Source organism: Bos taurus, chromosome X (genome assembly GCF_002263795.3).
Source record: "Bos taurus isolate L1 Dominette 01449 registration number 42190680 breed Hereford chromosome X, ARS-UCD2.0, whole genome shotgun sequence".
Classification (NCBI taxonomy): Eukaryota; Metazoa; Chordata; class Mammalia; order Artiodactyla; family Bovidae; genus Bos; species Bos taurus.
The window spans coordinates 136521073-136547490 of NC_037357.1; the positions used below are offsets into that span (position 1 = coordinate 136521073).

Genomic DNA, 26418 nt, shown 5'->3' on the forward strand with positions numbered 1-26418 from the left:
GACTCCGGTGTCCATGGGATTCTCCATGCAAGAATACTGGAGTGGGTTGCCATTTCCTTCTCCAGGGGATCTTCCCGACCCAGGGATTGAACCAGCATCCTTGCATTGGCAGGCATGTTCTTTACCAGTGAAGCAATTGGGAAACCCCACCTTTTCGGCAGAGAAGGATAAAAATCCAATAGAATTCTCTGTTTGGAGAGTTTATACCTGAAGCAACACCTACCAGTTGACGTTCAGGGTTTTGTTTATTGTTTTTTTTTTTTTTTTTTTGGTTTGTTTGTTTTTGGTTTGTTTGCTTTTTCTGCCATCTCCTAATGGTAGATCTCTTGCACATCGTCCTGGCATTCTGATCCTCAAATGCATAAATGCTGTGTATTCTGAGTGCTCCCGTCAAGCAGGCCCAACTCTTTTGCGACCCCGTGAACTGTAGCCCGCCAGGCTCCTCTGTCCATGGGATTCTCCAGGCCAGAATACTGGAGTGCATTGCCATTTCCTTCTCCGGGGGATCTTCCCCACCCAGGACTCGAACCCAAGACTCCTGCCTTAGAGGTGGATTCTTTACCACCTGAGTCTCCAGGGAAGCCCAGTTCCTTCCACTACACTTGCTGTTTCTCCCCATGAACATTCATCACCTTCGTCTTTCCTGTCTTAGACTGGCCCCATTTCATGCCTCTGAAACCAAGGAAACGACATCTTATTCTACTCCGTGAAAAATGGCAAACAGTTATCTAAATGTCCCCACGGAGTCTTTCAAAGTCTGCAGTTATCTGTTGTTCTGTGCTGCTTTTACTCCCCGACAAAACATCCACCGTCCTTCTTCATTTCTTCTTTCTTTATCGTAGAGCAAGTTCGGATTGATCCAGATAAGGTGCCTGCCAGCTGAAGGGAGGAATCTCTAAGAATATGTGTAAGAATGAATGAAAGCGCGTTTCGTTTACCAGTTATCCAGCGGGCTTCATCGTGCAGTGGAGTGGTCACAAATCATCACACATTCCTGGGTGTTCCTAACAAATGTACTGGTGGTTATTGTTGTTATTGGGCTCAGCCTCCCAGTCCCTTCCCAGTGGTTGATCCAGTTAACTCTTTTTCAAATTCAGTTTCTAATGAAACATTCACCTCCAGGCAGCTTGGGCCCCTTACCAAGAGAGTCTGCATATTTGTTAACACTCACGCACTCTGTATTTGTTGAGTGTGTGAAGAACTGCAGTGGACTTCTCAGATCTGTTCCGAATTGTCCATTTCTGCAGCGGTTAGTGACTGAGCGTTTCCGTGCACCGACCCTTATTACGCCTTACCTGTTTCTTCCAGTTGGTTTAAAATTGGTTTCGTTTAACGGTACGCTTTGCGAAGTTGGAGTCGGGAGGTTTCTTGAAATAATGTCCAATCAACACCCTGAGATAGGAGTGTGTCTCTCCGTTTTTTACTTTCGTGCAGGAAATGGCAACCCACTCCAGTGTTCTTGCCTGGAGATCCCAGGGACAGAGGAGCCTAGTGGGCTGCCGTCTGTGGGGTCGCACAGAGTCCGACACGACTGAGCGACGTAGCAGCAGCAGCAGTGTGTGTACTCAGTCACTTATGACACTTTTGTGACCCCAGGGACTGTAGCCCAGCAGGTTCCTCGGTCCATGGGATTCTCCAGGCAAGAATACTGGAGTGGTTGCCATGCCCTTCTCCAGGGGATCTTCCTGACTCTGGGATCGAACCTGCATCTCTTACATCTTCTGCATTGGTAGGTGGATTGTTTACCACTGAGCCACTTAGAAAGCCCTGTTTGTCAAGGTGCAGGCACTATTTTTAGGAAGAGGTGAGTAAATATACTAGGAGAGGAGATCCCAATGGTTTACTGATTGATTTTCTGTAATTTTTTTGTTAAGTTCATTTTGTATTGTGGTATACAAATGAGGGATTCAACCATACAAATAGGTGTATCCATTCTCCCCCAAACTCCCCTCCATCTAGGCTGCCACGTGACATTGAGCAGAGTTCCCTGTGCTGTCCAGCAGGTCGTTGCTGGTTCTCCATGTTAAACACAGCAGTGTGTCCATGTCCATCCCAAACTCCCAACTATCCCTTCTCCCATCCATCCCCCTCGTGACCATAAGGTTATTACAGAGTATTGAGTAGAGTTCCTTGTGCTGTCCAGCAGGTCCTTGTTGGTTCTCCATTTTAATACAACAGTGTGTACATGATCATAGACTGATTCCCAGTGTATTATTGCCTCCAGAAAATTCCTCACTAGCCTGAACTCTCTTCAGCGATGGGATTAGGTTTCATCAAAACCTACCAGATGCAGCCTGAGATTTTCCTCTGTGCTGGGTTTGCTAAGATGTTTACATCTTCTCTTTTCTTTTCCTGAGTGTTTTAGTTGGGAAATTTGCATCCAAGGATGCCTCTGAACACAGCATCAAGAAGGCACTTCTTAAGAGGGTCCTGCAGAAGTTCATGCGAATCTTGAAAGCTGCTTGGGATAACCATGGGAGCAAGAATGGCTTTTCTTGCTGAAGGACCAGCAATTGAATATATTTCAACACTATTAGCCATCTTCTTGTTGACTTTATGGTGATGAACATTTTGAGCAGGACTCAGTCATTCCCTTTTTCTGTAACTGAAAATAAGAAGAATCATGACCCAAATCCATAACCTTGAGGAATTTCCACAAATACCTGAAATTGCATATAATTGCCTAAGAGACCAAATCATCAAGCTCACAGTTGAATATATCTCTGGTTCTCAAATTCACATGCTTTCAAAGCTGGAACCCATTTTGCTTAAATCTGTAAACATCTAGAGAGATATTAAGCTTACATCTAGGCTCAAGGCAAGTGCTTTAGGGATTTACAATACAATGCATTGATTGCCTTAGAGTCCTTTAAGCCTACGGGATTAAACATTTGTATTAATGAAAATCCCATCCTGGTGTGACCATGCAGTTTTATTTCCTGAGGCAGTGTCTCGCTAATGTAAATATGCAGGAGTATCATGATGGAAGTCAATTAGAAATGATCAGCATGCGTTCAGCAAGACTGGGTCATATTCTCTGATTGCACCATATTGTACGGATTCTCAGTCTTTGTGGACAGTTTCTTGACTAGCTTAAGGATCTCTTAGCGTTAACATGTAGGACTATATCTAAAACACAATGTTGTTTTGTTTTGGTTTCCAAACTCAGTGCCACATTCTTGCCCAAAGAATGGTTTTACTTAATAAACAAGATTCATAAAAATATTGTTGTGATAAACAGTCATAACAGCGATGAACACATCTACCTTTAGTCAAAAGGGTCTCTTTGCGTGTACTTTTTTCCTCCCCATCTCGCTCTTTGAAACAGTTTCTGACATGTGGTTCTTACGTTTCTCTGAACAAGTGTTTTCCTTCATTCACGCAGCTGTTGTTGTCGACTCTTTGTGACACCCGGACAATAGCATGCCAGGCTTCCCTGTCTTCCACTGTATCACGGAACTTGCTCACACTCATGTCCATTGAGTCAGTGATGCCATCCAACCGTCTCATCCTCTGTCGTCCCCTTCTCCTCCTGCCTTCAATCTTTCCCAGCATCAAGGTCTTTTCCAATGAGTCAGCTCTTCACATCAGGTGGACAAAGTATTGGAGCTTCAGCTTCAGCATCAGTCCTTTCAATGAATATTCAGGGTTGATTTCCTCTAGGACTGACTGCTTTGATCTCCTTACAGTCCAACAGACTGTCCTTCTCAATAGTTATTTAGGTATAATTTTCATTTTCTTGATTACACCAGTTGTCCTAGGATGTCATCATTTGCTTATTCTTCTGTGATGCGTAAGTTTATTTGTGGGACCCAAACAAAACCACATTCCCCAGTCTAACCCAGCACGTCGCATAAATACCCTTCATCCTTTGTCAGATGCTGATGCTGTATGTTGTCCACATGCGCTTGGGTCATGGTTTTCACGCTGCTGACTGTGGCACGTTGATCTCTTGGAACAAATTACTTAACTGCTTTCGGATTCCATTGTCTCATCTGTACAGTGGGGGCAAAAATAATTTCTGACGAGTCTTCAGATGGTTACAAAGTAGATGGACCAGCGCCCTGCAGGTTCTAAGCCAACACGGTAATTTGGACAATTGTAGCATCATGATGAAATAACCATTGTCGTGATAGGAAGATGAGCTAGATGAGGGGAATAACGAGTGATCAGGTTTGGTCTGTCACTGGCTTGCTTGTTTTATAGGCCCAGCTATATACTGTAAAACCTGTTGTGTAAATATTCACTAGGTCACCAACTCATTCTCGCATCTCTTAAGGAAGAAATCCTCGTTTGACCTCTGTCAGCTTCTGGACTTACAACAGTATATACAGATGTCAAACTGAAGGAACCAGAACTCCCTGGAGAAGGGGCTGATTCTAGAAATGTGGTGGAAACTGTACCAGACCATCCTGAAGTGTCTGATAGTGCCAGGAAGCGCTTAAAAGTCAATGAAAAATAACCACAGTGATGGGGGTTTGTTGAAGGGGTATAGGGCTTCCCTGGTAGCTCAGCCCGTAACAAACGTGTTTGTAATGCAGGAGGCCCCAGTTTGATTCCTGGGTTGGGAAGGTCCCCTGGAGAAGGGATAGGCTACCCACTCCAGTATTCTTGGGCTTGCCTGGTGACTTTGATAAAAGACTCTCCCTGCAATGCGGGAGACCTGGGTTGGGGATTTCCCCTGGAGGAAGGCATGGCAACCCACTCCAGTATTCTTGCCTGGAGAATCCCCATGGACCGAGGAGCCTGCTGGGCTACAGTCGATGGGGTCGCAAGGAGTCAGACATGATTGAGTGAATAAACATATCACATAAACCAAATAAAGAGTTCTTACTGGCCAAGGCTAGAACAACTTGAGGAACAAAATTAAATACTGTTGTATTAGAATACATACTTACAATCTCATATGGTTGTAAATGACTGAGAAAATAAAAAGGAAGTATGAGTTTTGTATTGCTGCTGGAACAATGACTTACTGGCTTTTAACAACACATATCTAACTTACGGTTTTGGAGGTCAGAAGCACAAACGGTTCTCACTGGGTAAAATCAAGGTGTACACAGGATTGAATCCTTTTGATGGATCGAAGGAAAACCTTCTTTCTTGAATTTTTTTTTAATAGATAGAAGCCACCTACATTCTTTGTCTCAAGGTGCCCTCTTTAATCCGCAAAAAGCAATACAGAATGCAAAACTCCCCTCAGCATAGCATTTTCTAGTCTGTGACTTCTCTCTCTGCCTCTGTCTTTCTTTATAAAGGACTCTTGTGAAGACACTGGGACCCAACTGATAATCCAGGATAATTTCTTTATGTTAACGTCAAGTGATTATAATCCTTAATTGCACCTGCAAATTTAAATCCCTCTTGCCACGCATCGTATCATATTCTCAGATTCTAGGGAGCAGGGCACGGATCTCTTGAGGAAAGTGTGACAAGAGTCTCCCTACCATGGGGGAGAGGAAGCCAAGCTCCTATACAGAAGTAGTCTAGATAATTTTTGAAGATTCCATCTGTTGACTCATTGGAGCCTGCCTGTACTTGAGTTCGGCTCTACCTGCTGTTTTCCATCCAAGCAGTCTAAAATTCAAGGAGGAGAAACCTGCCAACGGAGAAATCTGACAACTGTGACCTTGGCCAGGGGATGGAGGTCCATTTCCACCTTGTAAGTCATGTTGAGAGCACGCGCCCTTGATATGTGACGAGAAGGACATTTCACCCCCGAGCTTCCTCTCCAAAATCGTAATCCCCATCTACTCGTGAAAAATCCAAAAAAAAAGAAAAGGCCAATTGTGGGAAATTCTCCAAAAATGCCTGGTGAGAGCTCTTCAAAACTGTCAAGGTCAGAAGGAAGAGGAAAAGTCTGAGAAGCTGTCACGGCCAAGAGGAGTCTAAGCAGACGTAATGATTAAAATGGAATGCAAGATCCTGTGACCGAAAAAAAAAAAAAAAATGATATATGGTAAAAATGAAGGAAACCTAAATCGAGTATGGTCTTTACTTACTTGTAATATTTCACAATTGAATCATTTCTTATAACACATGGACCAGTTCAGATGTTAATAGAGCAACAGGATGTGAGACAGAGAACAACACTGTATACTGTCTTGATGTGTTTTGGGTTGGTTTTTACGTTTGAAACTTTCCTAAAATCTACGTTTATGAAAAAAAGGAGCAACAACAAAAAATGAAGATTCCCAACCTACCCCTCTAATTCCCAAGGATGTTTTGAACATCCCAATGTTTGATATCCATGGAGATGTTTTCAAAGTGTCTTTCAGTTAAAATCCATGTGGGATTTTGCTTTTTTTTTTTTTTCCCCTTCTTCTTCTTTAAATCTTCCTGTCAATCTTACCTGCATTGAGTGATCTAGAGAAGAAGTGGATATGATTAGCTTCATGCTAAACATCAAGCATTGTCCTAAAATATACATTTATGAAAAAAAGGAGCAACAACAAAAATTGAAGATACCCAACCTTCCCCTCTAATTCCCAAGGATGCTTTGGACATCCCAATGTTTGATATCCATGCAGATGTTGTCAAAGTGTCTTGCATTTAAAATCCAATGGGATTTTTCTTTTCTTTTTTTTTTCAATCTTGTTGTCAACCTAACCTGCACTGAGTGATCTAGAAAAGAAGTGGATATGATTAGCTTCATGCTAACCAGCAAGCACTGTGTTGGCAGCTCCGGGTTTACTCTTCCTCTTTCAAGGAGTCTTGGTTCCACACGTCTGATTTTTTGCGACCACCTGGACTGTAGCCCACCAGGCTCCTCTGTCCCTGGGATTTCCCAGGTGAGAACACTGGAGTGGTTTGCCATTTCCTTTTGCAGGGGATCTTTCTGACCAAAGGATTGAACCTGCGGCTCCTGCATTGACAGGAGAATTCTTTACCGCTGCCCCACCTGGTTGAGCAGGAAGGATTCTACATGTATTACTGAACCCAAGTGTGGCTGCTGGCTGCTAAACCATTAGAGTTCTGGCTTGTGGGAAGGAAAGTCTGCTTTATTTGGATGATGGCAACTGAGGGTAGGTGAAGCCCTCTCCAAAGGCTGACTCCTCTCAACCTGATAGTCGGGGGCAAGAGCTTTTATAGAAAGTGTACAGGGGGTCCATGCAGAAACAGCACAGTCAACTCTGACTGTCATCTTGAAATTGGTCATTGGTGATCTGATTAGGGTCAGTCCCGTTATTTTAGGTACAGTTAATCTTCACTCCCAGGGTCAGTTTATTCCCATTTACTTGAATCCAGCTCTTTGAATTGCGGCAGCTTATGTCATGACTGGACTTCTCGGGTGGCTCAGCTGGTAATGCATCTGCCTGCAATGTGGGAGACCCGGGTTCGACCCCTTGGTCAGGAAGATCCCCTGGAGAAGAGAATGACTAACCCACTCCAGTACTCTTGCCTGAAAAAATTCCAGGGATGGAGGAGCCTGGTGGGCTACAGTCCATGGGGTTGCAAAGAGTCGGACATGACTGAGCAGCTTCACTTTCTTTCTTTTTATGTCATGACTACAGTCTGGTCGTCATGTAGTTAACTTCTTCACCTGGTGGGGGTTTCAGTATCTATAAGACAGCTCACAGGACATGGCTCAGAATATTATTGATACCTCTTCAGAAGGAACTAAAGGTCCTTGACTTTGCTTAAAGTGAAAGTGAGTGAAAGTTGCTCAGTCGTGTCCAACTCTTTGCAACCCCATGGACATACAGTGCATGGAATTCTCCGGGCCAGATTACTGGAGTGGGTAGCCTTCCTCTCCTCCAGGGGGGTCTTTCAAACCCAGGGATGGAACACAGGTCTCCCGCATGGCAGGCGGATTCTTTACCAGCTGAGCCACCAGGGAAGCCCTGCCTTTGCTTAATGAGGGCATTATTATTATTTGGTCTTTTTAGTGTTCTCCTTTGTTCCTGCATGTTCCCACTTCTCTGATTAAACTTAGGCTTTGGCTAAAGTTTGTCGCAAACAAAAGGCAAGCAGAGGACAAACGGTCCTGCTCCATTTCAGATGCACCTCCTCTCCTTGCAGAATGTGGGGCACATAACGTGACAGAGGGAAATCAGTCCTGAATGTTCATTGGAAGGACTGATGCTGAAGCTCCAGTATTTTGGCCCTGTGATGCAGAGTCGACTCAGTGGAAAACACCAAGATGCTAGGAAAGATAGAAGGCTGGAGGAGAAGGGGATGATAAAGGAAGAGATGGTTCAGTGTCATCACCAACTCAGTGGACATGAATGTGAGCAGACTCCAGGAGGTAGTAACAGACACAGAAGCCTGGCTTACTTCTGCTCATGGGGGAACCAGGTTCAGTTCCTGGGTCAGAAAGATCCCCTGCAGGAAGGCATGGCCATCTATTCCAGTATTCTTGCCTGGAGAATCCCACGGACAGAGAAGCCTAGTGTGCTATGGTCCACAGGGTTGCAAAGAGTTGGACACGACTGAAGCGACTTAGCACAGCCTACGTAGTCACATGTGGGGGTTACTGCTGCATACAGAACTGTTACTTTTCTTTAACGCGAAAACAAAAAGTGGTGATTCTAACAGGTAAAGGAGGCGTGCACTTTTTAAGGAAAAGTATTACATTGCCTTTGGTTCATGAACATCAAGCATGCTGGGTAACAAGATACATTTCTGATCTAAAGTGATATCTTTCGTGGAGGTACATTTGGGGATGTTAGGAGGTGTGTACACATGGCTGAGTCTGTGGGGATATATCTGTGTGTGTGTGAGCGTGAGTGAGAAAGTGTCTCATGCAGACAAATAGTTACAACAAATAGTAACAAACGTTAAGCTGTGCTGCTGTAACAAAGAAGTTGTACGTTTCAGCAGCTTGCAATAGCAGAAGCTTCCTTCTCTTTTATGAAGTCTGTGTCCGTTTCAGGCTGACCAGCTGTTTTCTACACCCTCTTCTTTCCAAGACCGAGGCTTGAAGGGGTAGTTCCCACCCGGGAGGTCCTGGACTGGTGGTGTTTCAGGAAGGGGGACCCCTTTCAGGGCCCACGAGTGGGCTCTTGCCTAACACTCAGAAAATGAGCTGTCCGAGGAGACACAGGTGCTGAAAAAGCAATAGGCTGTAATGGGAAGGGGCCTCCTGGGCGGAGAGCAGGAGGGTCAGGGAACCCAGGAGGACTGCCCTGCGTCTTGGTTCTTGTGTGGAGTGTGTCAAAAAAAAAACCAAAAAACCTATGCAACCTAAAAGTTGAGATTGATGTTTTATCTGATGGCTTTTCTGAGGACTTAAGCTTGGGAGGCAGGCTCTAGGATTACTCTGATGGAATGGTCCAAAGACAGTCAGTGAAGATCCAGGACCTAAAGGATATTTTGCAGCAAAGACCAGGTTGTCAGGATATGAAAATATGACAGCTACTTAATGAAAACCAGTGACCTCAAATTAATGAATGTAGCATTTTTGTAGTCTTTTTTTTTTCTATGAATGAAGAGTTGCAAGAATCTGGGCTCTTGGAAATAATTCCTTTGATGTGCATGTCAGCTCCTGTTTTTCCCCATCCTGAATCCCCTCAGGGTACCCATAGCTGCTGGCTTGATTTCCTACGGCATCCTTTGTTTATCAGTGAGGCAGGCATCCTTCCTGAGTCACATGTGTTGATCCCTTTACAGCCAATCATGCAGATGTGGGGGTCACAGAAGACTTGTCCTGGGGCAGGGGGTGTTTCCTCCTGTCCTTCCATCTCCCACAGTCTCAATTGCCCCGGCCCCCCTCTAAAACTCCCCCCTCAGAGCAGTCCACTTCCTTTGCTTCTAGAAAGTGAGTCCTCACCCTAGCCTTACTGAAAGCTCAGCCTCTCGGCGCAGTGGAGCCAAATCATGTCTCAGAGCCAGAGTGCTGCACGCAGTGGAAAAGGCTAGCTTTATTGCTTTGCCAATAAAGAGAGACACTCTGGAACTTCTGCCTTGAAAAACTCCGTGTCTCAACCCCAGAGGACTTGATTAGGGTTTTTTTTTTTTTTTTTTATAGCAGTAGGGTGAGAGGTGTAGTCTCGGACAAGACTGGGATGTGAGCAGAGCTTGCAGTCCCTTAATCTCATCTGTCTTGAGAATCCTTTGGGCTGCAGATCAAATCAGTGAATCCTGAAGGAAATCAACCCTGGAGATTCATTGGAAGGACTGACGCTGAAGCTGAGGCTCCAGTACTTTGGCCACCTGATGCAAAGAGCCAACTCATTGGAGAAGACCCTGATGCTGGGAAAGACTGAGGGCGGGAGGAGAAGGGGGAGACAAAGTATGAGATGTGTGATAACATCTGGTCAATGGACGTGAGTTTGAGCAAACTCCCGGAGGTGTTGAAGGACAGGGAAGCCATGCCTGCTTCAGCCCATGGGGTTGCAAAGAGTTGGACATGACTTAGGGACTGAACAGCAACAAGAGCTTCAGTCCATTATTGGTTAGAAGATGATAAACTAGTCCTCTGTTGCCTAGTAACTACCTGATCAATGACACATCTCTGATAGCCAAGAACACATCCATTTCCCCCATTTGTTGCTGCTGTCCAATCGCTCAGTCGTGTCTGACTTTGTGACCCCATGGATTGCAGCACGCCAGGCTTCCCTGTCCTTCAGCATCTCCCGGAGCTTGCTCAAACTCATGTCCATTGAGTCGGGGATGCCATCCAGGTATCTCATCCTCTGTTACTTTCCCATAACCCAGTATATAATAACTTCCTCTGTATGGAAAACAGTGCATTTAGCCTAAGCACTACACTTTTTAAGATACTTACTTAAGATAACATGAATAGATAATACTTAGAATTTTCCCTTGCAAGGGACAGAAAAAAAATATATTTTAATATGTTGTATGATGTTTTGCTCTTTCTGAAGTGAGTCACAAAGAGAAAAACATATATGGTATTTTACTGCATATATCTGGAATCTTAAAAGGTTGGTTTAGGTGATCTTAGTCACAAAGCAGAAATAGAGACACAGGCATAGAGAAAAACATAAAGACACCAAGGGAGGAGGGAGAACGGGGTTGAGTTGGGAGATTGCATTTGATGTATATGCTGTTGATACTCTGTGTAAAACAGGTAACTAATGAGAACCTACCACACAGCACAGAGAACTCTGTCACTGCTCTGAGATGACCTAAATGGGAAAGAAATCCAAAAGAGATGGGAGATATATATATATATATTTATCTGATATATATATATAAATATATATATATATTTATCTGATTCACTTTGCTGTACAGCAGACACTAACACAATATTATAAACAACTATACTACAATAAAAAATTTTTTTTGAAATAAATAAAAAGCAAAAAATGTAGTACCCTATGTAAGATTAAATGAAAATAGTTTTATTCATAAAAAATTAATGTGAGCTGATGACTCACATTAATGTTAATGTATTAACATTTCTAATACAGTATATCACATTAAAAGCAATGGTTCAATGGTTTTTGCGGGTTCTGTCAAGTAGATCTTACATAGATAATGTGATTTCATAGCACCATTTGGTGACTTTATAGGGTGATTTGCATCATTGATGGTAATGTATCATCATGTATATTTAAAAAAAAAAAACACATGTAAAATTACTTTCCTGTGTCCAAATTGTAACTGCAGCATCTACAGGTTTTCCATATTCTTGTATTTTCCCATTGACTCTGGTTGGTCTATGTGTTCCATACACTGTACAAAGAGTTTCTATCACATTTATGACATAAAGGACCTCCGTGGTGGCTGTCATGGTAAAGAATCTGCCTGCAATGTAGGACACCTGGGTCTGGAATATCCCCTGGAGAAGGGAATGGCTACCCACTCCAGTGTTCTTGCCTGGAGAATTCCATGGACAGAGGAGCCTGGCAGGTTACCATCCATAGCTTCGTAAAGAATTGTACAGGATGGAGCAACTGTAAGTTTCACTGTTTAAAATAGTTTGACTTTGAACATGATGTAGATATACTACTAAAAGGGAAGATCAGAAGAACAGGTGTAAAAAAAAAAAAAAAAGACATCCTTCAGGAGTAGGGACTGAGATATTTCATTTTTAAAATCGCATTGAAATTTTAATGAAGGAATGGCTATACATTTGTTTGAAGTTATTTAAATATTCCCTTTCATATTTAGAGCCATCTCCCCACGAGGTTTGCTGGAGATGCTAATTATTAGATGTAAAGGAATAAGATTCTGGCCTTCTGGGGACCGAGAGAAAACTCATGGCCCGTCTGGACCTTGAAACACCTTTTCAGTAGCTATGAAATATGTGTATTCAGGACTAAATTACAGCAGACTCTTTTCCTGTGTCCTCTAATCCCTGTATTGACATAGTTCATGAATGTAAGTAAATGAGATACTCAAGAGAACTCGGTTGGTTTTTTAGGCCATTTAATTAGTTATATTTGAGAGAACAAATATTGCAGCAGCTTACCGACAAAGAACAAAAGGGTGGGAATTTAAATATACAACATTACAGGCGACATCTAATTATGTTTCTGGGTCAGACTGCTGTATCAAATTAATTTAAAATTGTGGTGTGGCAAATAATTTCCATCAGAATCTCAGCAGGTGTTTCTTGCTTCCATTGACAAGCTCATTCGAACATCTCGTCTGTACGCAGAAAAACCAAACTGTGTTGAAAAATCAAGGGAAGGTTGGAAGACTTGTCTTTCCCTATTTCCAAACATACTGTAAAGCTCAGACAGTAAGGTACTCACGTGTGCAGAAATATAGAAGGAGATATAATTAGAGTCCAGGAATAAGCCCTTGCATTCATAGGCAGTTGAGTCGTAAAAATAGTGTCACAACACTTCATTGAGGAGAGTGTGTTTAATTAATCATTGGTGCTGAGACAACTGGATAAGAGATGCATTTCAAACCTCTCCTCATAGCATGTGCCAACATTCACCGAAAATAAATGAAAAGTGGACGTCACAGGAAAACTTCAAACATCTAGGAAAAAAATGTAAAATCTTCCAGGTTTTCTGTTAGGCAAGGATTTCTTAGATATGATATAAAAAGCACAAGCTTTTTAAAAAAAATCGATAAGTTAGACTTTCTTGAAATTTAAAACTTTTCACTTTGACAGAAGCTGATGCGATTTTATTTTATTCTGGGAGTTGGCACTGATAGCTTAAGGGTGAACGGTGTGGGATTTGTGATCTCCAAAGAAGATTTCAGGACCGGGGACCAGGCTTATCCCTCAAGAACTTTTGTGTGGCAGAGTTTTATTGAAGTATGAAAACGGACAGAGAAAGCTTCTGAGAGAGACATCAGAAAGGGGAGGGAGAGTGCCCCGCCTAGCTAGTCTCAGCAAGGGAGCTGGATACTTTTGTCACAGTTAATCAAAAGAATGTCTCAAGGTTGTAAAGGTCTTAGCAGACCCACTCCTGTAATTTACATTGGAAGATGACAGGATTAGCCAGAAGGTTTTCAAGAAGGAGGAGAAACTGTCCTCAAGCCGGATACATTGTTGTTATATAACCCTTAGTACAGAGTTTAAACTGAGTTGTTGGTTCTTTACTCATCAGTTCTGGGCTTAAAGGAAAAAAAAAAAAAAAAAAACGTTTTATCTGACTAAGACTAAGGAATGCAGAGAGGAAAAAAAAAAAAAACCAAGGCATTTGTCCATTCCTTCTCCTTGAGAATTCGAGACACCTGTCTCTTTTTTTGAGAGCCCCAGACCCCTCTCTCCTGCTTGGAGACCCCGGGCGTCTTATCAGCCTGCCTAGGAATTGACTCTCTGAGCACCATGCCATGCGTCTGTTCTGCCCAGTCTGGTTGTTAGTGGTCCTTCTTCCGAGGCCTTTCCTTAAGGATGCTCGCTGAGCTGACTCTTCAGTCTTGCCACCGCCTGCAGTCTTTTCCATCAGCTGTTATGCGCCACGCGGGTCTCTGCGCTGCAGTGCTGTGCTTTTGCACGTGCTTCAGTTTTCCGTCAACTTGGCATGTGTCATCCGTGCCCGTGACTCTTGCACGTTGGACAGGGAAGAGAGATGCCGGGTAGTCACCCAGATCTGCCTCTAATGGGGCTTTGGCCCATCCCATCGAGCCCTTGACCGGTGATTAGCACTGCCTTCAACCTGGGTTTCCAATGCCTTTCGTCCTCCTACATTTCAAGTGATACCTGAGGGCTTTCCTTGGTGTCCCGGTTGTAAAGAATCCATCTGCCACTGCAGGACACCCAGCTTCGATACCTCACACGCCTCTGAGCACCTGAGCCCGTGTGACGCCACCACTGCACCCACGCCCAAAAGCCTGTGCTGTTCTACAAGAGAAACCCGCGCACTTGAGCGCATGCAAAAAGCTCCAAAAGCCAGCACCAAAACCAAGACCCAGATCAGCCCAAAGTAAAAATAAATATGTACTTAAAAAAAGACACCTTTGATTAAACCCAAAGAGAAGCAGCAGACCAGGAGGAAAGATTTGCACGTTATCTGCAGTAAAAGAGCTGTCTCTACAAAATACAAAGGACTCTTTCTTACAAGAATGATGAGCCAAGAAACCAGTTTTTAAAATGGGCAAAATATTTGCATCGATCAGCTGGTAAATAATCCGCCTGCAATGTGGGAGACCTGGGTTCGATCCCTGGGTCAGGAAGAAGCCCTGGAGAAGGGATAGGCAACCCACTCCAGTATTCTGGCCTGGAGAATCCCATGGACTGTATAGTCCATGGGGTTGCAGAGAGTCGGACACGACTGAGCGACTTACACTTTCACTTTGCACTTTTACCCACTGAAAAAGATTGTACAGGAGAAGCTACTTGATAAGATTAAGTCATTATCTAAATTCAAATTAAGGCCGCAGTGAGGTACCGCCTCACCCCCACTAGGATGCTGACAATAGAACAGATAATAGCACATCTTCGGTAAGAAGTGGAGGAATTGGAACTCACATACACTGCTGATGGGAATATACTGTGATTCAATATACTTTTTAGACTATTAAACAGGAATGAGTCCTGAGAAGTAGCACTTCCACTCCTCCATATCCACTTAAGAAAAATTAAAATATGCACCCATAAAAATATTGAATGTAAATGGTTCATGGGCTTCCCTTGTAGCTTAGGGGGAGGAAAAAAAAAATGCCTGAACTGCAGGAGACCGCCTGGTAATCTAAGAGGTGCAGCTTCGATCCCTGCGTTGGGAAGATGCTCTATAGCAGGAAATGGCAGCCCGCTCCAGTATTCTTTCCTGGGGAATCCCATGGACAGAGGAGTCTGGCGGGCTACAGTCCATGGTATTGCAAAGTGTTGGACATGACTTAGCGACTGAACCAGCAACTGTTCATAGCAAGACAGAAAGGAATACATATTCTGTGAATATAGTTATAGGAGACGCACCAAAATGGCAAGCCTACGCTTGTCATTAGTTGACTAAGAGAGATTGATGTTAGAAATATTGAATGCCTGCAGTGGGCAGAAGCAATCATTTTAGGGGCATGGAAATGTTCTCAAATCAGGTTACGCTGTGAGTAATATGGTACTGTTCAGTAGCTCAGTTGTGTCCGATTTATTGTGACATCTTGGACTGTAGCCCGCTGGGCTTCTCTGTCCATGAGATTTCCCAGGCAACAATCCTGGAGTGCCTTGCCATTTCCTCCTGCAGAAGATCTTCCCGACCCAGGGATCGAACCCACGTCTCCTGCATTGGCAGGTGGATTCTTTACCACGAGCGCCACCTGGGAATCCAAGGTTACGTTGCTGGTTGAACAACTCCACATATATGTACACACAGGCACACAGACACAAATCCTTCAATTTCACACCTTGGTGAGTTGATTTTGTGATTGAAAATTATCCCTCTCTAGAGCTCTTACAGATCATACTTGTGTGATCAAAGAAATTTGCTGAAGCCTTGAAGACACTGCCTTTGTATTGGCACTTAATCAGTGATATAACTAGGCTGTGTGACTTCTAAAAACATCGCAAATCTTCCAAGCATTTTCCTGCACCCTTGTGGAGCGGGTAGGGATAGTTTCCTTCAATACTGCCTCTCATCCTTCCCCAGGGAAGAATTCCAGATTCCTGCAATTCCATGGACTGACGGTGAGCCTGAAGACACTGAGAAGTGGAGCTTGAGAAAGAACTCTGGCATTTAACTCAGCCCAGACCTTGCAGAGTGGCCTCTGTTTGGGTTTCAGCCAGGCCAGCGGTCGTGTTCCTGAGATTTCAGCTGTGGCTGGAAAGACAAAGGAGTCTTAAGAAGAAGAAAATCCAGAAGAAGGCAGGGCTATAAGGGCAGACTCATGGGAAAGGCAGAGTGCAGGTGTGGGGTCCAAGGTACAGACCTTTGTCACTGCCTACCGAGCGGGAAAGGCTGTGGTCCAGGGAGATAGTCACATTTCACGACGAACATATTTTCTGGGAAGGAATTTGCACCATCAGATAACACTTTCAGTCCCTTAATCCATTCCACGTCTCTTGAAAGTGAAAGTTGCTCAGTCGTGTCCGACTCTTTGCGACCCCATGGACTGTACAGTCTGTGGAATTCTCCAGGCCAGAATACTGGAGTGGGTGGCCTTTCCCTTCTCCAGGGGATCTTCCCAACCCAGGGAATCGAACCCAGGTCTCCCGCATTGCAGGAGGATTCTTTACCACCTGAGACACCAGGGAAGCCCACACCTTTTTCTTTCCAGTGTCTTTTCTTCTTCAATGAAAGAGGTGACCTGTTTTTTTAAAAACTTAGAAAATCTTCAAAAAGCTGAAATTTTGATCAGAAATGCAGAGGAATTTATTTCTAGCCTCCACATAGACTATGTCTGTAAGAAAGGCATTTCTTAGACTTCTCTGGTGGTTCAGGCATTAGGACTCTGTTCTTCCACTGCAGGGGACACAGGTTCCGTCTCAGGTTCTGTAAGGTGCGTGGTGCAGTCAAGAAAGCAAGGTATTTCTTACACTATTCTTAACGACATGTAGCCATAAATTCAGCCCGTGAGATAGCTTGGAAGTAGGTTTTATACTGGTAAACTATGAACTGAACAGTGCAGAAAACAATGGCGCTTATTTGAAGAAGGTTGTTTCTTTAAGTTTGTTTTAAGATCTTTCGTTGCAGTGGAATTCTTGGGCATGAATTGACTTCCGTGTTAAGCTGATGGCTATAACAGGTTGAATCGTCAGGGTCATCACTTCAGTCCTTCAGTCGTGTCCCGACTTTTTGCTATCACATATATTGCAGCACGCCAGGCCTCCCTGTCCATCACCATCTCCTGGAGTTTGCTCAAACTCCTGTCCATCAAGTCGGTGATGCCACCCAACCCTCTCATCCTCCGTTGTCCCCTTCTCCTCCTGACTTCAATCTTTCCCAGCATCAGAGTCTTTTCAAATGAATCCGTTCTTCTCATCAAGTGGCCAAAGGATTGGAGTTTCGGCTTCAGAATCAGGCCTTCCAATGAATATTCAGGACCGCTTTCCAAGCTCTCCTCAGAGACTTTTATGTGGGTAGCTTGAGATTGTCTACAGTGGGGAATATTTAAATCTTAAAAAATCTACCAGCAGAGGGAATCAGGTTTTCAGCTTCCCTCCCAGTTCTGCTTGGTTAATCCATGTGATTCTTCCAATACGCAACCCTTGTTGAGGGATGAAAACAGCAACTTCGGATCTTGATTTCAAAACATGATGCTGTCCCCTGAGTTTGTAACAACTGTAGTTGCTTTTTAAGATACAAGTCTTGTGGGTGACAGGGACGAGGTTTATCCAGGAAGGAATGTAAAGGGAAAGTGTTACTGCCTCTGTAGTATCCAAGTCTTGGCGACCCCATGGGCTGTATAGCCCACCAGCCTCCTCTGTCCGTGGGATTCTCCAGTCTGAGACACTGGAGTGGGTTGCTATTCCCTTCTCCCAGGGGATCTTCCCGACCCAGGGATCAAACCCGGGTCTCCCACACTGTGGGCAGATTCTTGACCCTCTGAGCCACCAGGGAAGCCAGGAAGGAAAGTAAAGACCATTTTTTTCCCTGTTGGCCACCACCACTCAGGTTTTCCAGAACTAGCATATACATCCTAGTGGGCCAGATCTGTCTGTAAAAAGAAGGCAGTTGAGCGAATGGAATAATTCAGTGATATTTAATGTTTTCGCTTCTTGTATCTTAAAGATATAGAAACCCAAATGGCAGACTGCATACAGAGAGCCTTGTTTGGGGTTTTTTTGTTTGTTTTTGAGGGTTTTTTGGTGGCATTAAGGGAACCTCTCTGTTCATTTTGCTGACAAGGAAATTTCAAGGTGGTTTATGTTTCATGTCATCCAGGTAGGTGACTTTATTTATTTATTCTTTTTTTTTAAACAACAATAACCTTAAAGCAATATTTAATAAGTATTCGAAACAGAAAAACATGATTTGTAGTGTTTTATCTTGATTTCAGAAACACTTGTTGAGGGTGTTAGCTTACAGTAGACCAAAGGAATCAATTCTGTGCAGTCTTCTCTTCTAGTTGTAGTTTCTTTTAGAAACTTAGAATTGTTTCTTTTCAGCTCCTAGTGACAACTGAGCATTCGTGATTTAAATAAATTGTACTGACTGTCTGATGTTTATCAGGAATGGTATGCTTTTAAGTTCTTATGCATGAAACGAATGTCAATTTTAAGATATTTTGAATCATCTTTCATGTTTATTATAGTTTAACATGTTTCTTCTTAATGTATAGAATTTCCTAAGCAAAGTGTATCAGTGACATTTCAAAAATGTATCTACATTATTACTTGTTAAAATTAGAGGAATATTTCATATGCATTTCTTTTTAAAATTTGGGAAACCCTTTAAAAATAATTTGATTTCCTTTTTATTTTTTTACAACTCACATTCCCCCCCTTTTTTTTTTTTTTTTTGCAGTAGTATTATTTTAACCCTGAAACTGCATTTTCACTGGGTATCAATTTTTTTTTTCGCAAGTAACATTTTGAATTTGTTCTTCTTGACATATTTATGTTTATATGCATTTTGCATCTCCCTATTTCATGTTTTTGAAATCAGATGTAACAGATTTCAGCTTTTTGTATAACGTTTTTTTTCTTTGACTGCGTAGTATCTTTCTTCTGAATTTTTTTGCAAACCTGTTGTTTTTGAATTCTCTTTTTTTTTTTCCCTTTATTTTCCTTCTCAATATGACCCCAGGAGCCAAGTCAAAGAAAAACGCTGATGGTATAACGAGTAATGACGGTGGTGAAGATGAAGGTATTTTTTGTTTTTTACAAAGCTCGATCTTGATGCATGATTTTATATCTTTTTTTTTCTTTTTTCCATTTCAACCTGTTTTTCCTCCCCTTATCTGAAGAGAGTACACTTCTGTGTGCTTATTTATTTTCTTCTTGTTTGGGGATTACTGTCATTTTTAACCACAATGGCCATGTAACCCCCCTGGGAGAATGTAGATACGTGTTTCTCAATATGAAGTGAGTAAGAAAATGCCATTTACAAGGAAACTCACTGTTTTCTTTTTCCTAAGTTTTTTTTTTTTTGGCTTGATCACAAGAAGAGAAAGTAAGATTTTAAGGCATGCATGTACGCGTTCTTTTCTTTCTTCCAAATGTTCTTTTGTAATTTCGTGTTGTATTTTTGAGCTTTGGTCTTGCTGGTTTCTTCTGTGGACACCAAGACAGCTCAGTACAACTTTTTTTTTTTGGTGGGGGGGGCGGCTGGCGTTTCCATCTTTCTTTGTTTTTACGATTGTTTCTCCCAAATGTACTGATTCCAAAATAGGGTTTTCAAAGCATCTTCTCAGTAACACACACGAAAAAGTGTCTTGAGGACAATTGGTTGTTTCTCTCTGAAACGCATTTTGGAAGCTTTAAAGGAAAAATAAAAATAAAAAGTAGGGGGTATAGCAAAGAATTGAAAAAGGCTGAAAAGCTAGGTCTTTGCATCTCTGTTTTCACACCATGGCTGCTTTCAGAACTTTTTTTTTCCCCCTCCTAAAAATGTTTAGTTGCTATGGAGAGTTTCTTTCTGAAGGCTCTCAAACTGTTGGACAGATTACCCACTGGAAGTAGAGTGATGTTTTTTTAAAGACGGAAGATAACGCAGCATGTAAACCATCATTAGCAAGTGGTTATCTTCTTCCTTCAGTGGAACAAATGGTTTCGAAGGAAAGAAACAGCTTAAAATGAGCCTTTGCAGGCTCGGGCAGGTCGGGTCTGCCTCTGTGTGCTCAGTCGCGCAGTCGTGTCCGACTCATGGCAACCCCACGGACTGTAGCCCACCAGGCTCTTCTGCCCATGCGATTTCCCAGGCAAGAATACTGGAGCGGGCTCCCAGTTCCTTCTCCAGGGGACCTTCCCAACCCAGGGATGCAACCTCGTGTATTCCATTGGCAGGCGGATTCTTTCTGCCCTGAACCATCAGGAAAGCCCGAGGCAGACTGGCATGGATTTCTGACTATTTAAGTTAAAGGGACGAGCGCCCTTGATGGACGTGTGGTTCTCTGGCTAAAAGACAATTTAAAGTGGACCAGAGACCCGTCCTTGCTGGGAAGCAAAAGTTCCCTCAAAAAAAGTTCGCCTTTTTATCACTTGCTTGGTTTTCCCACACTCATAGATTTCTTTCATAAATCAGCAGGTCTCTGACAAAAGCTCTGCCAGGGTTGCCTCCTCACCCGCTATTCTCTCAATATGACTATTATTTAATGTTTTGTAGACCCGCATTCAGAACGTTCCCCTTGCTTTCAGTATTCACCGTAGAAGTTTCTTCTGATGTCTCTGGACCACGACAGCTGCCCTGAGTCATCAGCTACCCTGTCCTTGTCAGGCCGCAGACCACCTATAATTTCATCCTTATATAACCAACTACAGGTGTAATTTGCATCTTGCACCCTTGTATGCTTTTAGCGTCTTATTCCTTTTTTTATCACTGGCATCTGTTTTCACAATCCCACCAGCTACCTGTTATATTAAAATGCTTTCTCCTTTTAAATACCAAGAAACTGTTATTTTTTCTTTTCCCCCTAACATTGAATAAATATGACATCTGATTATTTCTTCCCTGAGCTCACAAGAACCTTCTTCTGTGTGTCTCAGAAGGTAATAGCTGTTAACCTAACTTTTTTTTTTTTCTCCCGAGGGAACCCCTTAAAACAGTCCAAAAAATGTCAACTTCTTTCTTTCCTGTAATGCAACCAAGAAGGGTAACATAAATAAGAACTCAAGCAGTAAATCAGTGTCCAGAGACACTAGAGGATGGTGTAAAACACCACACTTTATTCGGACGATGGTTGATTAAAGAGTTCCACAAAGCACATGATGAGTAAGGGCCTCTGAGGAGGCTGCGTGGTGAAGAATATGCCTGCCAGCACAGGAGGTGAAGGTTCATTCCCTGGGTTGGGAAGGTTCCCTGGAGAAGGGCATGACACCCCACTCCAGTATCCTTGCCTGGAGAATCCCATGGACAGAGGAGCCTGGCAGGCTATGGTCCATGGGGTCCCAGAGAGTCAGATGCGACTGAGCGACTGGTGAGTGAAAGATTCAAAAAGGATTTTTTACTTCTTCCTTAAATTTTACATGAGAAAATTGCGCTCTTCTGCTGTGGGTTAAGTATCTACAGACAGATGGGTGGCTTGACACTTTCCTGTACTTTCCTGTACACTTTCCTGTACTTGACTGTGACCACAAGGTTCTATGGCCTCCGGGAGGGTGTCTGGTAGCAACCAGGAGCCTGTTTACAGATGGTGCTCGTAATTCATTTTATGAGCAGCCTCCATCCACATGTTGGTTTATTTCCTTAAAACTCTTTCTTGATCATTCAAACATGTCTCCATCAATTAAGCAAAAAAAAAAAAGTTTTTAAGGAAAAAAAAAAAAGTAAATATAAGTACGGATACGTTTGCTTTTTTCTTGATAACACATATCCATCACTCGCTCAGTCATGTCCGACTCTCTGTGACCCCATGGACGGTAGCCCTCCAGGCTCCTCCATCCATGGGATTCTCCAGGCAAGAATACTGGAGTAGGTTGCTATTTGGTAACATGCAGGTATTTAAATGACACACATGTATATGTTTATACATACAGAAATTCCCAGAAGGAATTACAATGGAGGTCACGATTCTTAAACACTACATAGAAGCTCAAGGGACATTGAACACCAAAGACGTTATTTGATCACAGCTTTTGAGAAAGCAGACAACTGCTGGCCAGATTTCTCTTGTCACAGACCATTGTAAAGTAGGATTTTCACATCAGTGTCAAAGTCATGGTGACTAAGGATACTCTGGTTTCAAATCACACTGGGAGTTTTTATTCCATGTGGAATTGAGCAGGATTGCAACCTTTTCATCTTGAGGTTGCAGGCTTGTGCCGTCTTTATTTCAGTTCACATCTCTTTCACTTTTTTTTCTCTTTCTGTCACTTCAGTTGGCATATCGTTGCAAACAGTCATTTAGAGAAAAGACACTTGCTTGGGCACCTTCCTTTGCTTTTCCACCCTTCTGTTCTGTTGATCATTTTTAACCATTGTTTTCTTCTTGCAATAGTGTATCGAGAGCTTGGGGTTTCACTACTAGCATTATGTTCTCATCGTTAAGTCGAAAGTGGATCTTGAAGCTCAAATGTTTGACTGAAGAAGGCAGTTACAGTAAAAATTGATAATTTTGAAGTTGACTTTGCACTAACTTAGATAATTAAAATATATGCTTTAGTAGATACTATGTATGTGTGTTAGTTGCTGAGTCGTGTCCGACTCTTTGTGACTCCATGGACTGTAGCCCACCAGGCTCCTGTGTCCATGGGATTCTCCAGGCAGGAACACTGGCGTGAGTTGCATGCCCTTCTCCAGGGGATCTTGACATCCCAGGGATGAAACCCGGGTCTCCTGCATTGCAAACAAATTCTGTACCACTAATAGAAGCCATGGGCTTCTTCAGTGCATGTCTCCTTCTGGGGTTTGATTACTACGTAGGGAAGAAGTGATTCATTCATCTCAGTGGTTAAATCTGTAGTGTGATAGGTACATATGGAAGCATACCCATACATACAAGTTCATTCCAACGTCTGCATCATTTCTATGAGTAGAAAATGTAGCAGCATCGACTATTATCCTTAACCATCTTAACTGTTGTTTTAGTTGCTCAGTCTTGTCCGACTCTTTGCGATGCTAGGCTTCCCTGTCCTTCCGCACCTCCCAGAGTTTGCTCAGACTCATGTCCGTCGAGTCCATGATGCCATCTGACCATCTGAACTGAGGTATTCCTAATTCAAGAAAGGGCCACGCGATGGATTCCCATCCCAACTAGGGAAAGTCACTCACGTCTTTTGGCCGAGTCTCGGTTAATCAGTGTGATTTTTTTTTTCCCCTTACTTGGCTCTTTCTTGCAGACATCCATGATCAGAACAGCAAGAAGCCGGTGATGGTGTACATCCACGGCGGGTCCTACATGGAGGGCACGGGCAACATGATCGACGGCAGCATCCTGGCCAGCTACGGCAACGTCATCGTCATCACGATTAACTACCGGCTGGGGATCCTAGGTGAGTGAGCGCCTGCTGACCACGCGTGAGTTCTGCTTCTTGTTCTGTGGGGGTTCCTTGCTTCCACGAATGTTACTGCAGTTCCTAGGAATCTCTGCTAGAAACCTCACTTAATGCTCCAAGAGGCATCTGTTCCATCACTTTCACGGCGCACCGTCGGTCGGTCCGTCGGTTTTCTTTTTTATCACGCTAAAGATGCATCTGTTGCGTAACTTTCACATTTCCTTTTTGGTTCGTTTCTGTTACTTTTCATATTTTCATCCAGAGACTTCATTCCCTTGGACTGTCCTCAACCGTGAGAAAATTTTGCTTCTTGTTTTGTGGGCTTCGTTGCTTCCACGCATGTTACTCCAACGCCTAGGAATTTTCTGCTACAAACCTCACTTCATGCTACAAGCTACATTCCTTCCCTGACTTTCAGGTAGCACCATCCATTTTCTTTTTTGTTTCATTTTCACATTTTAATCCAATGGTTTCTTTTCCTTGAACCCTCCTCCAACAGATTCAGCCTCCTGGGTCATCGAATGAACTTGGGATGTTATGGAAAGTACTTTTCTTTCTCTGGGCTTGGCTGACATAAGCCTGTTGTGTGAACACAGTTGGGTGCTGTCTGATAAAGCGTTAGGTAACAGGTGATAACTCGATAAAGTGGACAATGGGCCATATACATGCGCTTTTGTGGTTTTGTGGCTGTGTTGATCATGAGTTGGAAACGCTTTTACTTACTCTCTAGGATATTGTGTATCTAGTGGATCTTGAAGACGAGAGGCGGTAGGTGGTCACATGACTTGCATTGTCGTGTGATGAAATACTCTTATTTGAATTTTGCAACTTGCTGATATTTCATTTTGTGTAAATTTTACAATTGACTATGAGAAGACCTTGGCTAAGAGCGTAGGAATTCAAGAGCAGCAATCTGTTGTTTTGGTATTCTATTCATTTTCACGAACAGTATGGTTGCAAAAAAAATAGCATTTTGATGGCAATGTTTTGAGGCTTATCTGCTGTGGTTTTTCCTGCTCTTGGTCAGTTCATGAAGAATATGCATGGTCTATGTAAGCGCATTTATTTTCTAGGCAAAAATGCACTGAGGGGGCTTCCCTGGTGATCTAGTGGTTGAGACTCTGAGCTTCCACTGCAGGGGGTACGTGTTTAATCCATGGTCAGGGAACTAAGATTCTGCAAGCCTAGTAGCAAGGCAGAGGGAAAAACGATGCATTGAGATGGTGCAGAAAATTGAATTTGTAACAGTGTGGCTGTGAGAAAGAGATCTGTGTGTTATAGGATGTTTATGGTAAAAAAAAAAAAAAATCTGGACTCAAGGAATTGCGTCAAACAAGAAAACATTGAAAATGTTTTCTCCAGATACACAGGTATCACCAAGAATATTTTATTTTCAACTTGATGTTTGAATTTTGTTGTGAGCATTTCGTTTCATTCACCAGTAAAACACTGACGTATAGAAGACCCCAGGGAAGTGGGACAGTTGTTGAAGTGACTTTCTAATTGAAACATGCAAGATGTCTGCACACTTGTACCTTTGGGAACAGCCATAGAGTACTTGAAATTTCAGGTTTTCAAAAGGGAAACAGTGACAGACATTACTTATTTATCTTATTGTCTTGGACTCCAAAATCTCTGGAGATGGTGACTGCAGCCATGAAATTAAAAGACACATGCTCTTTGGAAGAAAAACTGACCAACCTAGTCAGCATATTAAAAAGCAGAGACATTACTTTGCTGACAAAGGTCCGTGTAGTCAAAGCTATTTAGATTTTTCCAATAGTCAGGTATGGATGTGAGAGTTGGACCATAAAGAAGGCTGGGCACCGAAGGATTGATGCTTTTGAACTGTGGTGTTGGAGAAGACTCTTGAGAGTCCCTTGGACTGCAGGGAGATGCAACCAGTCCATCCTAAAGGAGATCAGTCCTGAATATTCATTGGAAGGACTGATGCTGAAGCTGAAACTCCAATCCTTTGGCCAGCTGATGCGAAGAACTGACTCACTGGCAAAGACTGAGGGCGGGAGGAGAAGGGGGCGACAGAGGAGGAGATGGTAGACAGCATCACTCAGCGTCTAGAGCCTTCTCGTTTCGTGATCTTTATTTCCTTTTCTTTTCTCACGCTGGTGCTCCGAGCCAAATCTTTGTCATTTCCGTTCGTTTCGAAGACTGTGGATCGCATGCCCCTCTGAGTATTTTCTTGTTTGTTTGCTTCAGAATCCTCTGGGGAGTTGCCTTGGCTACTGGTGTTTGAGACAGGAAGTGGTGTTCCGTGATCCCTCACAAAAGGTCCATTCTCAGGACGAGGTGGGCAGAGGAAGCCAGGGACCACCGCGTGACCCCTGGCAGCGCTTTCAAAGAGCGCAGTGTGGGGGTCTGTATGGAGCATCACCAGCTCCCGTTGGCGCTTTCTGATCGGGGCCGTGGTTTTGGGCAAGCTCTCGCTTTGCAGGAATAGCAAAACATTGTCTCGCCTGAACGCCGTGGCGCTGATGCAACTTAAAAGGTTAGATTTCAAGAGAAATCGACGCCTGTCCCCTCTCTAACGCCCAGCTGGTATTGAGCGGCTTTACGCGGTGATCTCTTATCTGTTTGGCCCGTTTTTTGAATCTGGAACAATTCTGTGGGATTTACACACACCTTCTTTTCTTTTTCTTCCTTTTTTTTAAAAAGAAAGGAAAAAAGCTTCCGATTCTAACTTTCCTCATCTGAACCGTTTTAAGTTTACCTTCTGCTGCTGAGAGTTAGAAGAAACAAATCTTGGGGAGGGCAGCACAGAAGCTGCAAGAGTCACGGCGAGGAAATGAAAGAAGCAATTTAGCATCCCCGAGACAGTCTATTTACATTCCGCGAATGAGTTCGTGTGAAGCCCAACACCACAGACCCCCTTTTATCTGAAGGTGTGAACGTGTGCCAACTTGGCCGATTGTACGGGGCGATAGATTTCGTTCAAGCGTGACTCGGTCAATCTTTCTCAGACATCTTGCGTGGACTGCTGTCCTCTTGCAAAC

The 26418-nt window shown here is 43.2% G+C and overlaps 1 protein-coding gene across 2 annotated transcripts in view; it reads left to right on the plus strand.

The window, feature by feature from the left end:
• The window catches only part of LOC100300059 (neuroligin 4 X-linked), a 391198-nt gene that overhangs the window by 215158 nt on the left and 149622 nt on the right, over window positions 1-26418 (plus strand). Inside the window, exons 5-6 of one of the 2 annotated variants that reach the window (XM_059883924.1) lie at window positions 19062-19121; window positions 23252-23404. In XM_059883924.1, coding sequence (XP_059739907.1) covers window positions 19062-19121; window positions 23252-23404 — 213 coding nt within the window. The remainder of the gene's footprint in view (window positions 1-19061; window positions 19122-23251; window positions 23405-26418) is intronic. The other variant, XM_059883923.1, reaches the window with a different exon arrangement.